At 39.9% G+C, this 18,387-nt stretch overlaps 1 protein-coding gene across 1 annotated transcript in view; it reads right to left on the reverse strand.

Moving 5' to 3' along the window:
* The window catches only part of GLG1 (golgi glycoprotein 1), a 127,739-nt gene that overhangs the window by 20,920 nt on the left and 88,432 nt on the right, over positions 1-18,387 (reverse strand). The window contains exons 5-12 of the mRNA XM_061386712.1: positions 16,076-16,279; positions 14,972-15,043; positions 13,851-14,034; positions 8,631-8,845; positions 6,269-6,390; positions 4,702-4,803; positions 2,889-3,042; positions 1,800-1,937 (exon numbers count right to left, since the gene is read on the reverse strand). Of these exons, the coding sequence (XP_061242696.1) occupies positions 1,800-1,937; positions 2,889-3,042; positions 4,702-4,803; positions 6,269-6,390; positions 8,631-8,845; positions 13,851-14,034; positions 14,972-15,043; positions 16,076-16,279 (1,191 nt within the window). The remainder of the gene's footprint in view (positions 1-1,799; positions 1,938-2,888; positions 3,043-4,701; positions 4,804-6,268; positions 6,391-8,630; positions 8,846-13,850; positions 14,035-14,971; positions 15,044-16,075; positions 16,280-18,387) is intronic.

The following is an 18,387-nucleotide window of genomic DNA, read 5'->3' on the forward strand; positions in this document are numbered from 1 at the left end:
ACCCTGCTAATCTGTACTTTCATGATAATCACTGGACAAAATATTCAGTGAAAGAGATGGCATATTTTAAGATTCCTCATGGGCAAAGCAGGCTGGGGACACAGGGTCTAAAACACAGTAGAGAATGAATAGGTCCTGCAAATCAAACCTGGGATTCTAACCCTTGCCTGAATAAAAGGATCCTCTGAGGGTACCTGCACAACAGGTGAGCACACTAGAGCTTGAGTAACTAAAAGCTATCTTACCTGGGAACAGAGCTGGAGCTACCTTGTAACATCAGTCTATTATTAAACCTAGAAGTTTTAAGTTTTACATTTAGCTTACTTTCCAAAAGCACATGAACAGCTATTTCTCAGCAAAAGGCTTTGTTAAAGGATCAAGTTTAACTTCCTGACTATTCTGCAAGAATCTGTTTTGGAATCAGAATGGAAGGGGAGGAGAAGGACTGCAGGAATTATACAAGAGTCAGAAAGGGAGTGGAGGGGTGGGGGGACCCTAAAGGAAAATGCATAAAACTTCTGGGAGTAGATAAATGGCTAGGGGGAAAATTCCATTTGTGAACTCATTTCCTAAGTTTAGCTCCACAGTGATGGGCTGTCATGTGGTACAGCTTTCTCACCGTTACTTTATAGAGGGTATGAAAGGAAACTGTTTCATGGGATTCCATATGACCATATCCCTTGTTTCATTAGACAGAGGCAGTAGAAAGCTAAATTATATGCCATTTTCTAACAATAAACTCGACAGAACTACAGTAGGCCCAGGAAACAGACAGCCAAAAATGATATTCCCAGGCCAAGAGATCTGAGTAGGCATTATGTTGCTTTTAAAAAATGTCCAATTGCTGCATATGTGACTTTTTACTAGTTTAACCCCAGGGGGTGTTTTGGAGAGGCACAAATGGAACTGTTCATGCCTCATTCTAGTATTAATGGGGCTTTAAACTAGCAGCCGCTCCTCATTGCTTGGTTCCTTCACCTAGAGATAAAGATAAGCCATCTTCCCACTTAATTTGCTGGGATGCAGTAACATATCTTACGTATCTTTTTTTTTTTTTTTTTTTTTTAAACTAGGCACAAAATCCCAACAAGCCGCTTATAGCGCGTACCTGATTCTTGGGACTAGTCCTTTTCTACTCTTTCCTGAAGAGGTTACAAGTGCCTGGCTAGGGCTATGAGCTCTGAGCAAGAAAGTCAATACACTTCACTTCTCTGAACATCAATTCTATCAATTACTAAGTGGAAAATATAATTCCATTCCTACATCTCTTTTAGATCTGTGGTAGGGCAAGCACATACACTATTCATGCATATCAGTGTACATATCTGTACCCTGCCTTCCCTCAAAAGGACTTAACGTACCTTATAAAAGAAAAAAAAAAGCAAGATAAAATAAATTAAAAATGAGTAAAAAAAAAAAAGGAAACTTTAAGGAAAGTGGAATGAAGCCAGTAAGTACACAAAATGCCTACAACAAAATCTTATACACTTGCTAAAGGCAGGCTACATCTTTGGCTCGAGGCTTTTCAAGAGGCAATACAAGGAGAGAAAACAATCAGTTATAAAATGTAATAACCGTAACATTAAACCAAACTAGCTGCTTAGGAGAAGTACAATTACAGAGACCAAAGGGAACATTTTCCTCAGGATTTCTTATAGAGAGAACAATGAGTAATATAACAAATCCCTCTGTGAAGTCGGTGGAGATGGATTTCACAGTGTCGGTAGCCCACATAAACGCTCGTCATGACCAGTATTACTGTTGTCGCCACAGGATAAGCAGGTAGCTTTGCCACCTACCTGTCCGGTCTCTGTTTTCTCACTGCACCATTTCCCCAGATCGATCAGGCACTTGTCTTGGAGGGCGGGATCCAACTTAACATCCATGGCACGCTGGTGGAGGATCCTCTGGACTTCAGCTCGGCATTCCCGTGAGAGCTATATGAGAAATAAGAAGCAAAATACTAACCAAATGACACGAGATATACAAAATCTATCATCAGAAAACTGATATATCTTTACAATTATTTGAACCAAACTTTGTATCTCATCTCTTCCAGAAGAAAAATTAAATGTTCTAGGAGGCTTCTGAACACCTTTACCTCTTGGAATGTGATAATACATTCAGCATTTTCTAAAGTATCGTACGAAACACTATCCTTTTCTCAGAGGATCCTGATAAAAGTGAGTTAGGACCAAATCGCTACACTGTACACATGAAACTAATATAATATTGTAAGCCAAATGTCAATTAAAATGTGAACTGGATTCGTCTGGATAAGGTAGAGAGTTTTTTTGTTTAGCTAAACCAGTGTGCCACGACCCTGTGAATGCAGAGTAGGATGCTGGTCCTGATTTAAGAGAGAATAAACAGTATGGGACTGGCAGGCAGCAAATGCTGCCAAGCATATACAAATTTCCCAACAAGAGGCAGCACTCAGGGCAGAGGAGTACCAAGAGCTGAGGAAGAGGCTGCCGCTCCCCTAGTGCACTGGGGGGAGGCCTCATCAATGCAGGCATTACGGGTCCTTCCGCCAAGAGCAGACGCCTAACAGCCCTTTATGTCTTGGCTAAGAGCTTCTAATGGGTCTTTAAAGCTACATAAAGTTAGGGTAGCAAAATCTGTCTACTTGTCTTTAGATTTGGTAACATAAAGAAAAACTGGAAATGTCCTCTCATTTTGTTAAAAACATAAAATCAGATGGGAAGAAGCTGGTAGAACAACTCTATGTACAGTTACTGAATGAAGAACCTTCAAGTAATGAAGTAACCCTCTTCTCCAGATACACTAACAGTTGTCTTAGGATGAACAAGAATCTCAACAGTGCGTAGCAAACAAATTAAACAAACGACCAGCAGGAAGAAATGAAGTCAGTATCGAGTGCATACCCTCCTGCCCTGCTCCTCAGTGCGGTAGGCATGGCGGTATAAGCAGGAGAACACAGCTCCGGGAGGCATAAGTTCACTGGTTTCATTCCAACCGTGAGTGTGGCAAAGACGCGATGCATCTCCCTGGCATTTGCGGTACAAGACAGGGTCCAGCCTGTAAGGTTAAGAGTTAAGAGACAATTACTCTTTCTATGCCTTTCCTCCTAATGACATGCTAAGGGGTTTTGCAAAGTGCTTGTCTGTGTACCGGTCGAGAATCACTTCTAGGGTAATGGAGACAGCAGGTAAGCACAAGTATATTTCTGAATTCTGTTCTTCAAGAACACACAGTAGTCAATCTGGAGAGGTTTAACCCTTAAAACAGAAGATTTAAGTTCTACCTCAAAGATGGTATCCTGCAGTGTAAAGCACACATTACAATAACGGACTCGGCATTAACCTGCCCTGGTTGAAATGAGACAAGGGTTGTAGCTATCACCAGGCAATTTGCAGCTTTTCCTTCCATTTTTTTCCAAGTGTGAGTATAATTCAATCCTACTTGCTATACTAGATTCATTAAGATTAGAAAAGGACAAGATAAATAATCTACTCAAGTTCCTCTCTAGTAGTTTCCTATGCAAGGTAAGGCAGTTACATTTTTAGTTTACCTGCACATGCTTATCAATTTAAAAAACTTTTTTGACAGTTAATTCTGACTCTGGAGACAGTGAGTTAGGTGATGAGCTGGCTGCATCTCCAAATCAAACCAATGGATATTTCATTCTGTCTACATGATAATGTCAAATTTGAGGGAGGGCTACTTAATGGGAGGAAAAAGGCTAATATTTAATAAGCAGCTTTAAAGGTTGTGAAGCATGGGGTGGGAGGTGGGAGGGAGGTTCAAGAGGGACGGGACATACATACACCTATGGCTGATTCACACTGATATATGGCAGAAACCAACACAATATTGTAAAGTAATTATCCTCCCATTAAAAATATAAAGATTGTGAAGCATCTTTTGATCATGGATGAAGGAATCACAGAAGACAAAAACCAAAAGACATTAGAAACCAAAACCCAAAGACATAATTTTTTAAGGTAATAGACTCAGTAAGCTCTTCGCTATTTCAATTTAGTATGAAACTGAAATAGCAGTTTCATACTTACTCAGACAGCATGAGTAAGCATGGGGAAATTCCCACCCCACTTTCTGAAGTCCTTTCAGGAGCTAACTTGAGGAAACAAAAACACACTGAGTCTTCAAATAATCTCTGTTGACTGCAGCCAACACAACAGTTATTCTGACCATGACAGAGAGTCTTCTAGTTCATTGACCTCCCTCCCCACTTTTCTGGTTAACAGGATGAGAAGAGAATCAAGTTGTCATTTACTGATAAGAGCTTCTTAAGATAGAATAAATTTAATAACTTTGAATTAGTCACAGAAATAAAGTGAAATCCCATACCCAAGACAAATCAATAAACATTAAAAATCACTATTCTCTTCTTAGAGACGTATTTGAAGATGCTTCTGCTGCCCCATAGGTGCCCAATTTCTTTCCAGATGGGTCTGTGATATCAGAAACACCTGACCCTGACTGCCAATGTAGTAATTAATGGGGACACGGGGACAGACCTGTAGGGGCGGCCTCTGCCTTTAGGTACTGTTCTGAAAGCAAGAAAGAGGTTTTTCTGGAGATCAGAGTGCCAGCTATCTCACAACTTAACAAAAACAAATTACTAGTGATTATTTTTTTTTAAAATGTGAAGGATAGTGACTATCCAGGAGAACAGGCAGAGGCTTAGACTTATTATGGCTTCAGAATACTCACTTCCAATCTCGGGAGATGAAATACTGCAGCTCTAAGAGACGGTGTTCACAATCTTCCACCATTTTCTCTGTGTATAAATGTTCCATCAGGCATGAGAGGATCCTGGGCAGAAAACAGGGGTGAAATTGTAACGAGGGACAGTTCTGGCTCAGAACTCTAACACCAGTACTTCCTTGTCTGCAGAAAAAGCCATTCAGCTATTTTCCTAGGCAATCAGGAACTTACTTGCCCAAGAATCACTCAAATTAACTCAACCTAACCGTGACTCTACCTTGTATCAACTTCAGAGCCACTTAGCACTGAGGACTCGGCTTATACAAGATCTGTGCACAGCTGCTTTATAATTCGCTGTTTATTATGAGAAACTTCCAACCATACAAGAGTAGAGAATCTAATATCCATCTTCCCCTCCCATAGCTTTATCAATCTATGGCCAAGTTTGTTTTAACCTTATACCCCCCTAGATGATATTTTGAAGTAAATCCCAGATACCCTACCATTTCATTTGTAAATACTTCAGCATGTTTCTCTATAATATGAAAACACAATACCTTTATCCATCAAAGAAATTAATTTAAAAATCCTTAATATAATGAAATATCCTGTCAGCTTTCAAATTTTTCCAATTGTCTCATGCCTTTTCACATGTCTGTTCAAATCTGGACCTAGAAAAGGTCTACATCCTGCATTTAATTGATAGTATCTTAAATCTATTTTATCTGTAGGTGTTCCCTCCTCCCCCCTCCCCCACCTCCTTGACAGTTGTTTTCCTATTGGTAAATAGTCAGTCTTAACAGGGTTTGTCTACTTCCTCCAACCTCTTTCCTTAAGGAGGAAGACCTTTCTCTAACCTCTTACCCCAGCATGAACAGCTGGAGGGTATGCATAGCAGAACGAAGAGAAACGTGGACTGCATTTGTTTTACACAGTTGGGTACTGCTGGCTGCAGGCTATACAGATTTTTGCAGAATGGGAAACCTGTTCTTTCTTGCAACCTGGTTTTAAGAGCTATTTGCATATCATATGGAATAAAATCAATACGTGAGACTCCAGTGATTTATCATAGCATTTTACAGCTTTCCTAGATCTTGGATATAACTTCAGAGTTCACTGTGTCCACAATGAACCCTTCCAACCACCACATTTTGTGTTTTATTTCAAGTATAATTAATTACTCTCTAATAATTGTCAAGAATCCAACGTATATGAGTCAATATACAAAGGGAATGGAAAGTATACAGCCAAACAAAGCATGTATCATTTTATCCTGAGAGTTTCTCTTTTATTTGGCCATTAAGTAGAATGATTCAGTGACCTAATGTCTAAGACTGTGCCTTCTCAGTCACTGTCAACAGACATCATGACAAAGCCAGGACTAGGTTCTCTACCTCACAGATGAGGCAGAGCCCAGGTCTCAATCCCAACACTAGTCTTAACAAAAGCTGGTATGTGTTCCTGTTTAATGAAATTTCAGTTGTTGAACCATCCGAGTCATTTGTGGATACGTTCCCCATGTTGCGCTGCCAGATACAATATGTGGATAAATACCACAAACAAGATAACCTACATTGGGTCTCCGGATCTTATGTGTTTGCAGGCTGTCTGTATTACAGATTCACAAGCTTCATTCAAAGCTCTATCAATGCGGTAATCTGCACCAGGGTCAGTCTCCTGAATCAGTGTTTGAAGCTGGATTGAAAAAAAAAGAAGGAAGAAAGAAAGTCACTTACCATCTAGGGTGAGCAGTGCTGTATCTTTAATTAGTTCTGAGTACGGTATATCACCATGCACTCTTAACAAAGTACTACGATCGTCACTGGCCAAGCTCAACAGCTCTGGTCAAATATGTTGTAACTGGTTCCTCTACTTTGCAGGATTATAACTCATGGTAGGGATAGCTTGCCTACCTGTATGAACCATCCCTGGATATTTGCAGAACAAAAGAACTTTACAATATAAAAGCTGCCTCTTTCCTCACATCTGTTAATCAAATTATTATAAATTTGATATTCAGTGCCAAGCCAGAGCTGAGTGGAGAAGAGTCAACAGAAGATATTTCCAGTAAGAGATCTGATTTGGTCTTAAAAATCTAGAATTTGAATTTTGCTGCAAAGACACTGGCATAAAACAAGTATACTCTGGTTCATTAAAAGGAGATGTGAGATTTCAGTTGTAAGAAATATCAATGATAGAAAATAAGAATATAATATTACTTATAATTTCCTATTTTTTCTCAACTTTTTTATATGCCCAAGAGATAAACCAGAGCTTGTCTATCACAGTATACAGAAAAATACTTGTCATTATGCAGCTGAAGATGAGAATATATTCTTTAACATTTACTTCTGCTTCCAACCTTTGTCATAAAATAAAGTGAAAGCATGAGAAGATGTGCCTCAGATTCTTTTTTTCCCTGTCTTTGAGGAGAAAGCAGTTGGGGCACAGAAGAAAAAGCTCTAAATTAAGGATGAGAAAACCTGCATTCTATTAATAGTCTGGCACTGGCAGATATTAGCTCTGAGAACAAAGGCAAGTTGATTAACCTCTAAGTTTCAGATTTTTTAACTGTGGCGGATTATAACAAAGAATAATATATAGAAGGTTGTGTAAGCTGCAAAGCTTTTCAACAGATTAAAAATAATCATTATTACTACAGATGGGCAGCAGATGGTGTTTTGGGGTGGAAATCTTAAATTACACAAAGCAAATTTGAAAACTACAATCCTTCTGCTTGGGGTTCCCTTTGTTCCAAGTTAAAGAATTGGAGACCTTTTTGTGTCATGGATTTAGCCTCTGCAGGAGCCTTCTCTGAGCCTCATCCATTTTACCTACACGCTTACAGAGGTTCATACAAAAGCACTGACCCCATCACATATCTGATCAGAGAACAAAGATCAAAAGAAAATGAAAAAAGAAAAATCCCAAATCTGTCTATTCTCAAAGAAGTCAACAAACAAGATGAGAGAAATAGGAAAAATTTCCAGTTTCCTGGGATGGAAGTTATTTATACCAATTCTCTGTGGCAATTTGAAGAAGCTACAAAATGCAGTGGTTAGTCAGTAGGAAGATTATTACTACTGTCAAATGACTACCAATTTTATTTATGATGTTTGCTGATGAAGACCAAAATATTTACATCTTTTTTTGAGAGATTGTTATTAAGCATCATGCAAGTCTGAAAGTTTCTCTAAGAACTGTATCAGTTAAATATCCCTGACTGACAGGCCAACTCTGAGCATTCTCCGTGCATGCACCAGACTGCAGGTTCTAAAAGACGACAGCAAACGCCCGACAGAACAGGAGGCTAACAGCTCGAGGGACCACCACACCAGAAGCCAGGGACAGCAGTGTGGGACGTTAACCAAGGGCGTGAATGGTTACGTGATTATACACCCCCCCGACTGCTTAGAAAGACCCGAGAAAACACTTCCAAAAAATGATTAGTCTAGAGGACAAACAGCAGTCTCTTCGGTCTAGGAGAGACTGGGCCCAGATTTGTTCAGTCATAGCTGAAAAGAATTTAAGTTTATGTTCACAGGGTATTTGGAAGAGTATATACTCATTAATAATTATTCTGAAGCTTCACAGTTTGTTAACAGATCACTAAATCAAAGCCACCAAGGAGAAAACAAAGAAAGTTAATGGTCAACAAAGACAAGTGTGGAAGTCTATTGTATCAAGGACGGAAACCTTGAGAAACAAATTACTGCAGAACATTCCTCCATCTGACTGAGGATAGATAATGAAGTAGACAACTAAGAACATTTTCTCCCTCTAGATCATCTATCTTCAGTTTTTGCCTAGTTCTTAATACCTAAAGTTCACTGTGATGACCCAGATAATCCAGATAAATAAGCTCAGGAAGAGGAGGTTCCTCAGCAGATAAAATGTTTTAACAGCAAAAATGGCAGGAGAAAATGGGTCCTTACCGCCTGCTGGCAGTTCATTCCAAGGTTCCCCTTCTCCCCCCGCACCACCTTCATCAGACAGTGCAGGGTCCGCCCTTTCCGATGCAGCCCCGAGCAGTGGTGCTCGATCTCCCCTCGGCAGCTCAGGATGATCTCGGGGCTCAGAGAGAAGTCTTCCATCAACATGCGGCGGTAGTCCAGCATCTCCCCCTGGCACTCGCTGCTCACCTGCCGCCCTGTGCGGAGGCAAGGCACAGCGCCGCAGGGCATCAGGGTCAGATGCTGCTACACATGGGAAGTACAAGTCCATCCCTCGACTACAACATAGGACTGAAAAGCTGAGAATTCAGCAAAAGCTTCATCAGCGTAAAACTCCAAAGACTAGGGTTTACCTTGTCAGTGTTCAGTCTTACACAGATTTATACTACTGAACTAATAATGCATGTGTTTTGCCAACAGAAGTCTTATCAATATAAGATAACTACCAGAGTGAAAATGAAAGCCAGGAAAATCCCTGGCTTACAGCCTCTAAGCTTGTGGAAAAAACTTCAGATACTCGCTATGGCTCTGCAACTCTTCCTTGAGCTGTCAATGCCATCTGCGAAAACTTATTAAAACAACAACAACAACTTTACTGAGGTATGCTGCCACGCTGTGCTCAGTCATGTCTGACTCTGCAGCCCCACGGACTGTAGTCCACCAGGCTCCTTTGTCTATGGAATTCTCCAGGCAAGAACACTGGAGTGGGTTGCCATTTCCTTCTCCAGGGGATCTTCCTGACCCAAGGATCAAATCTGCATCTCTTGCATCTCCTGCATTGTAGGTGAATTCTTTACCACCAAGGTATAAATGACATACAACAAACTACACTTTTAAAACATGTAACTGGATAAGTCTGACATACCAATGGAACCACCACCATAATCAAGATACTGAACACATATCCATCAACTCCAAAAGCTTCCTCACGTTCCTTTAGAATTCCTCCCTTTCCTCTCTACCACTTACCTCATGCCCAGTCAACCACTGCTTTGCTTTCTATGACTATAGATTAGTTTACCAGTTTGCAGTTTTTAGAAGTTCATGTAAATAAGGTTCATATAAATGGAATCATATGCTATGAACTCCTTTTTGGGGTCTGACTTCAGACTTTTTGAGATTCAACCATGAATCAGTAGTGTGTTCCTTTTTACTGCCAAGTACTATTGTCCTGTTATGTGGTTATACTACAATTTGTTTAAAATCCCTTAAGCCATTTATGGACATTTGGGTTATTTCCAGTGTTGGGCTATTACAAATAAGCTGTTATGAGCATTCGTGCACAGGAATTTATATGGACATGTGCTATCTCATCTCTTGGGTAAATATCTAGGAGTTACACAGCTGGGTCATAAGGTAGATGTATACAGAGCTTTTTAAGCAACTGGCAAACTACTTTCCAAAGTGGCTGTGCCATTTAAATTCCTATCAGCAGTGTAGTTCCAGTTCTTTTACATCCTTGCCAACACTCAATATGGTCAGACTTTTTAGTATTAACAAGATTACTGGAGTGGGTAGCCATTCCCTTCTCCAGGGGAATCTTCCTGACCCAGGGATCGATCCTGAGTCTCCTGCATTGCAGGTGGATTCTTCACCGTCTGAGCCACCAGGGACTCCCAACAATGTATATAACTTCTGTGAATTATCTGTTCATATCCTATGGCTGTGTACTTGTTGAGTCTTTTTGTGTTTCCTGTTAATTTGCAGTTTAAGAAGATTATCTATTTTTTTTTAATGCCAAATTAGATGTTATACTGTTTTATGATATGCCTTTAATAGTCAACAATCTCCACCTTTACATTTCAGGACAATTTCATCAAATCAGATCAGATCAGTAGCTCAGTCGTGTCTGACTCTTTGTGACCCCATGAATTGCAGCACGCCAGGCCTCCCTGTCCATCACCAACCCCTGGAGTTCACTGAGACTCATGTCCATCGAGTCAGCGATGCCATCCAGCCATCTCATTCTCTGTTGTCCCCTTCTCCTCTTGCCCCCAATCCCTCCCAGAATCAGAGTCTTTTCCAACGAGTCAACTCTTCGCATGAGGTGGCCAAAGTACTGGAGTTTCAGCTTTAGCATCATTCCTTCCAAAGAAATCCCAGGGCTGATCTCCTTCTCTCAAGAGTCTTCTCCAACACCACAGTTCAAAAGCATCAATTCTTCGGCACTCAGCCTTCTTCACAGTCCAACTCTCACATCCATACATGACCACAGGAAAAACCATAGCCTTGACTAAACGAACCTTTGTTGGCAAAGTAATGTCTCTGCTTTTCAATATGCTATCTAGGTTGGTCATAACTTTCCTTCCAAGGAGTAAGCGTCTTTTAATTTCATGGCTGCAGTCACCATCTGCAGTGATTTTGGAGCCCCCCAAAATAAAGTCTGACACTGTTTTCACTGTTTCCCCATCTATTTCCCATGAAATGGTGGGGCCGGATGCCATGATCTTCGTTTTCTGAATGTTGAGCTTGAAGCCAACTTTTTCACTCTCCACTTTCACTTTCATCAAGAGGCTTTTGAGTTCCTCTTCACTTTCTGCCATAAGGGTGGTGTCATCTGCATATCTGAGGTTATTGATATTTCTCCTGGCAATCTTGATTCCAGCTTGTGTTTCTTCCAGTCCAGCGTTTCTCATGATGTACTCTGCATAGAAGTTAAATAAACAGGGTGACAATATACAGCCTTGACGAACTCCTTTTCCTATTTGGAACCAGTCTGTTGTTCCATGTCCAGTTCTAACTGTTGCTTCCTGACCTGCATACAAATTTCTCAATAGGCATATCAGGTGGTCTGGGATTCCCATCTCTTTCAGAATTTTCCACAGTTTATTGTGATCCACACAGTCAAAGGCTTTGGCATAGTCAATAAAGCAGAAATACATGTTTTTCTGGAACTCTCTTGCTTTTTCTATGATCCAGTGAATGTTGGCAATTTGATCTCCGGTTCCTCTGCCTTTTCTAAAACCAGCTTGAACATCAGGAAGTTCACGGTTCACATATTGCTGAAGCCTGGCTTGGAGAATTTTGAGCATGACTTTACTAGCGTGTGAGATGAGTGCAATTGTGCGGTAGTTTGAGCATTCTTTGGCATTGCCTTTCTTTGGGATTGGAATGAAAACTGACCTTTTCCAGTCCTGTGGCCACTGCTGAGGTTTCAAATTTGCTGGCCTATTGAGTGCAGCACTTTCACAGCATCATCTTTCAGGATTTGGAATAGTTCAACTGGAATGCCATCACCTCCACTAGCTTTGTTCCTAGTGATGCTTCCTAAGGCCCACTTGACTTCACATTCCAGGATGTCTGGCTCTAGGTGAGTGATCCCACCATCGTGATTATCTGGGTCGTGAAGATCTTTTTTGTACAGTTCTTCTGTGTATTCTTGCCATCGCTTCTTAATATCTTCTGCTTCTCTTAGGTCCATACCATTTCTGTCCTTTATGGAGCTCATCTTTGCATGAAATGTTCCTTTGGTATCTCTGATTTTCTTGAAGAGATCCCTAGTCTTTCCCATTCTGTTGTTTTCCTCTATTTCTTTGCATTGATTGCTGAGGAAGGCTTTCTTATCTCTTCTTGCTATTCTTTGGAACTCTGCATTCAGATGTTTATATCTTTCCTTTTCTCCTTTGCTTTTCACTTCTCTTCTTTTCACAGCTATTTGTAAGGCCTCCCCAGACAGCCATTTTGTTTTTTTGCATTTCTTTTCTATGGGAATGGTCTTGATCCCTGTCTCCTGTACAATGTCACGAACCTCATTCCATAGTTCATCAGGCACTCTATCTATCAGATCTAGGTCCTTAAATCTATTTCTCACTTCCACTGTATAATCATAAGGGATTTGATTTAGGTCATACATGAATGGTCTAGTGGTTTTCCCTACTTTCTTCAATTTAAGTCTGAATTTGGCAATAAAGAGTTCATGGTCTGAGCCACAGTCAGCTCCTGGTCTTGTTTTTGCTGACTGTATAGAGCTTCTCCATCTTTGGCTGCAAAGAATATAATCAATCTGATTTCGGTGTTGACCATCTGGTGATGTCCATGTATAGAGTCTTCTAGATGTTATACTGTTTTATGATATGCCTTTAATAGTCAACAATCTCCACCTTTACATTTCAGAAAAATTTTATCAAATACCCAGACCATAATCAAAATTCTCCAAACTGCCTTCAAAATGTCCTTTGTTTGGTAGTCAGTCCAAGACCATGCACTCTCTCTGGTTGCTATTCTACTGGCTTTTAAGAGATTTTAACTACTCAGATACCAAAAAAAAAATCACCACAAACTTCTGAGCTTTAACAACTGATCTTTTCACACCTAACTTTTAATCACTAGTCAACTGTCTCAGCATGATTCATTAACCAGATAGTAACTTCATTTTTAATAACTTATAGTCCATATTAAGAATTATTCTTTTTTTGGAAAAATTTTTTGGCTATGCCAAAAAATGCAGTGTGTAGGAGCGAACCCTTACCCCTGCAACAGAAGCACGGAGTCTCAGCCACTGGACCTCCAGGAAGGGCCCAAGAAAAGTTATTTCTTAAGGACCCTGACCTTTAAACATCCTTCTTGATTCCTTTGTCAAGGATTCACTTTTGGACTGAACAGACTCTGAGTCTGACCTTATGAGATAATCCTTCCTTTCTTTTCTGTTTAATTTCTTGATAAACACTGTTAGACTAATAGTAGTACTTATCACTTATCATATGCTAAGTGCTATGTCAAATAACCTCGTTCAGTCCTCCTCATAAGAACTCCTCAACACAGGTAATGTATTTTTGTTTTATAGATAGAAAAATGAGATTTAGAGAGATTACGAAACATAAACAATGGTCACCCAGCCAGTTAGTTTGCTGAAAGAGTCATAATTTGAAGTCATGAAGTCTCTGACCCAAAGCTAATGTGCTAAATCATTATACTTCCCTGACTCTCCTAAAACTGCTGTGCCACAAGCATTTTAAAAATTAAAATTTGAATTTGAGAAATAAACCTTAAAAAAAAAAAAAGCTGGGACGTAAAGAAAAACAGAATTTAAGGCCATTAAGAGGAAAGGCCTTCAACAAGACTGAGGGCCTCCAAGCCCTCAGCCTAGAGTTCTGCTTCCCTAGAAAGACTCTTGAGTCACAGGGACAGGTGTACTCAAAAGAGCTAACACAGGAGCAAAGATCCAAAAAGGAGTGGAAAACATAAAAAGAAATGAACTCTCACCTCTATGCACAGCTGACTCCAGACACATCAGAAGGTAGGAAAGCCTGGCTTCCCGGGACCGGGGAAGGTTTTCCACGTTGCACCGGTATTTCTTCAAGTCACTCTTACAGGATTTGGCCAGTGAATAACTGACTTTATAATCCTGGGCAATCAGCTTCTGGCGGGTTGTTAGTGCTTCTCGACACTGAGGAGAGAGTGCAGCAGGAGAGCTGTGAGACTGCTCACATGGTCCAGCCGCTCACATGTCCCTCTAAGACAAGCAGAGGCTCATGGCCAGGCACAATAAGCAACTGCAGTCATTAGCAAAATGTCTGTGTTTAAGTTTGGTTAAAATTGAGCACAAGTGTGCTGAAACAGAGTGGCAAGAAGCAGCGATATATGAGTGGGCAACTCTGGAATTCTACGGTGAGCTGCTGACTGTTGCAGCAATAGCAACTGTCCAAACACATAAATATTTGGTAGATACTCATACATCAACTTGACAATGTATTCTTTTCCTCTTCAACAAATGTCCCTAAAGTAAATTTCACCAGAATGAAAGTGGCAACGGACACAACACTCTGGAAGTTCCAGTCTGTACTTTTTAAACATAATTATTCAACAGTAAATGATATAAGGAACTGAAATAAAAAATAGTTCTTCAGCTGCACAGCAAAGTAAATGACAAGACAGCAAGGCCCAAAATAATTACTTTTAAAAATCATAAGAGTCTCTTGCATGCATTGAGGGACAGAGGACTAACAGTAATGAGAGTGCTTAATGAGACAGCTGCTGAAAAATTCAATTGCTAATTACCTATGAAGCACATTGGTTTGGTTAGTTGAAACTTCTTGAGTGCATAGGGATGGGTTCAGTGTAACTTTGATTAAAATTCTTTGATTTTACTCCCCAAATTGATTCCCCATTGACTTCCTTAAGTCCAGATATCACGAGGAGCTTCACTTTTTTCGTTTAAATGTAATATGCTTTGGTTTCCTACTAAAGGCCCCGTATTTTATTTCTGAAAGGTTAAGCTGTATCAGTATTTTATATTTTGGTATGAGTTTATATTGTGTGAGAGGATTTAAGAAAGCTTTTAGGAAAATGAATAAAATGCTGATCTGTTTCAAAGAAATACTTACTTTTTCACTCATGGACTCTTCAAATTTATGGTTAAAGAGGCACTTATATACTCTGCCTTCACCAGCTTGTGTCTGTAAGATGGAATACAACACCATCACCATCACCATCACCACTAGCTAAGTAGTTATGCTGGGCATAATCCATAATCTTATATAGGACTTTCTATTAAATTATTATAATGCTGACTATCTTTGAACACATGACTCAGCCATTTACAAAATTTAGCAGCCTCTGAAAGAAAACAATGATTGCAGTAAATATGGAAAAAAAAATTCCCATGGCGTTTGGCTCCTGTCACGTGTTCCCAGATGTACTGTTAATTAGTGAACCAAGAGAAGGGTCAATGAGTCTCCCTTCTTATAACTTAATGTTGCTGCTGCTGCTGCTAAGTCGCTTCAGTCGTGTCCGACTCTGTGCGACCCCATAGACGGTAGCCCACCAGGCTCCGCCGTCCCTGGGATTCTCCAGGCAAGAACACTGGAGTGGGTTGCCATTTCCTTCTCCAATCTAGAGTCAGTAAAACTCTGGCAGTGGCTCTGTTCAGTGGTTCTGATATATTAATTCACAACAGCAGACAGAGTGGGAACATACACAAGACACTCTCAGTCCTTTGTGGTAAAGGTGGAGATTGTTTCTGACTACAGGGTTAGAAAGTTGTTCTATAGAGTATGCAGGGAGTAACCAAGGACTTGGTTTTAAAAGTTAGCTGCCTGCTATTTCCTTCATCTTAGCCCAAACTACCTCAACAGAAATATGTAATATGGCCAAGTTTTAGCCATGGGATATACATGAATGGGATTCCCTGGTAAGATAGGATTCCTATATGTAAATTAGACTCCCAAGAACTGAATTGAGAAGTGAGATAAAGTAGAAAGAACATCGCAGTGGAGACTGAAACCAAGTGTTCCCTAGATATTACGTCCGGCCTGAGCAGCCAGTACCCAGATAACTTCCTGTTTTCCTGGGACCTACTCCACCTTCCATTTCAGTGGCTTTTCTACATGTGACAGTGTTGGTTTAATTTTGGAATCAAGTATCCAAAAAAAAAAAAAACCAACTAGGAAGAAAGAAACCAAAGAAGAACAGTTTCTGAGCTGACTCACATTTTCACAAAAACGTTCCCGATCATCTCGGCAGGCAAAATACAAATGCCGGTCCAAGTGAAAGTCGTCAGAGGACAGCTCTGCCACCCGGAGAATGGCTTTCTTGCAGAGTTCAGAGACTTGAATCTTAGGGTCTCGTTCTTCTGCTTCCTTCACCAGGCCTTTCTCCAAGCATGATACCACCTCGCCCTGTGAATGTGCATCCTAAAATAGCAAGGACACAACCATTTTAAAACTCTCACCAACATGAGCTTCAAAATAAACATCATTTAGTTAAACACAAAACAACAACAAAAACCCTCAACACAGAAGTTTACCAATGTTCCACTGAGACACAGGGTGGGGTCCAATCTCACTGTGGAAGTTACATCAGATGCCCTTGATAATCTTTGGTAAGAATGTTAATACTTGAGAGCTATCAACAGAAATACAGATCCTGGGAAATTTAAGTCCATTCAGTCTGCACTAGAAACAGAAACCTGACTTTTAGAGTTTAAAATGTCAGAATGTCTTTCTTTTTTTGTGACTGCACCACACAACATGTGGGATCTTAGTTCCCCAGAGACTGAACCCACAGCCCCTGCAGTGGGAGCCCGGGGTCCGCCACCGGACCACCTGGGGAGTCACAAAAGGCCGACGCCTTAGAGAGTCTCTGTTCACTCACCTCCAAGAGCTACGTGTTTCTCAAATAACAGTGCTTCAGTCACGTTTAAAAAATAAGACAAACCACGGAATTTAATGAGGAAATATGCTAGAGAGACCCTCTTTCTCTATTTTCTACTGTCCACAAAGACCCCCACTTTTAGAGTAATGTTCACTTTGATGTTTTACATTTATCTTAATGTGATTAACAAGATTACCACCAAGTATACAAACTGCTTTTGAGAGCTTTCCTAAAACCATCCAATTATCTTTAAGTGTACATTGCATCAACCCCATAGCAACCACAACATGAAAAATTTTCCCTAAACATTTTCAGAGTTCTAATCTTCTATACTCAGAAGATATGCTTCAAAAACTTGAGAGGTATATCTATAAATACAGCAAACCAAAGCAACAGAAAATAGAGTGCCATCATTTACTGACACATATACACACACAGGCACATAAAATCTCATTATAGTAAAATACCACATTCATGAGGTCATCTGTATGTAAGACTCCTAAAATTAGGTAGGGAAACACTTATTTTACTAAAATTTCAATTCAACAAAAAACCATGTATTTTCCCATTTTGCTGTAATAGGGTTTGTTCCATAGCACATTAATTTCCAAGTACTTTCTAGAAAATGTTCATGCTCTCTCCTAATACACTTGTGAAAGAGAATAAGAGCTGTGATACCTAGAGTGCAGCTGAGTAAACAGAGTTGCAGAGCATCAGGCACCCAGCTAACAGGCCACCATTGTTTTTTATGGACCTTGGAGTTCCATGAAACTCCTACAATTTGTATGTGGGTTATGTGTATTTTTCCTGAGGAGAGTTTGTAGCTTTCATTAAATTTCAAAAGGTTTTTTAATCCAAAAAAGATCAGGAAGCACATTACACGGGCATATTCTCGTGCTTCCTATTTTCTGTCTGTAGCTCAAACTCTGTCACTAGCTTGAAGATTCCATCCAATGCTTAGAAATCTGAGATGATCAAAAAGTATTATTAGGGAGTAATTCTGAAGGGAGAAAAGAAACTCTGATGAACAACTGAAAAAAAGATAAGGAGAGGGAGGAAAGTGGACACAAACCCCAGAAATTCAGGCTTAAAACAAACCTGTGATAAAGATTTGGAAACATATCAATCACTTATTATTTACAGTTTACAAGAGATTATGATACACACGATTTTATGGTATAAAATCATGTCTCATACCAAAGTCAAGTAGCTCATAAAACACCTTACTGAGATGGTCACTAGCAATTAGGTCATAATCGCACAAGAGACTGAAAATAACAGCACATTTGTCAACTCTCCATTTAGACTTACTTAGCCTTTAGTTCTGGCTTCACAGGGTCAAGAAACGATTTCCCTGCAAAGGATCTAAATGTTTCTCTGTATACTTAGGGTTCACAATTGTTTAAACATAGCAGCGTCACGGTGTGAGACCCTTTAAGGAATGTGAAATGTAATTTTAATTACAGCAGTTATAGCACCACATATTGGCATTAGGCCAAAACATCACCTCCATCCATTAGATGCTCTCTTTTATTATTATCGTAACTTTAGATAATTTTTTCAAATAAAAGATTTTTCAGGAATTCTTCTCAGTTCCCCAGAGTCTCTCAGCTTTCCAGGTCAGCCAGTTTGAGTTACAAAACTCAAA

Source organism: Bos javanicus, chromosome 18 (assembly GCF_032452875.1).
Source record: "Bos javanicus breed banteng chromosome 18, ARS-OSU_banteng_1.0, whole genome shotgun sequence".
In the NCBI taxonomy this organism is placed as follows: domain Eukaryota; kingdom Metazoa; phylum Chordata; class Mammalia; order Artiodactyla; family Bovidae; genus Bos; species Bos javanicus.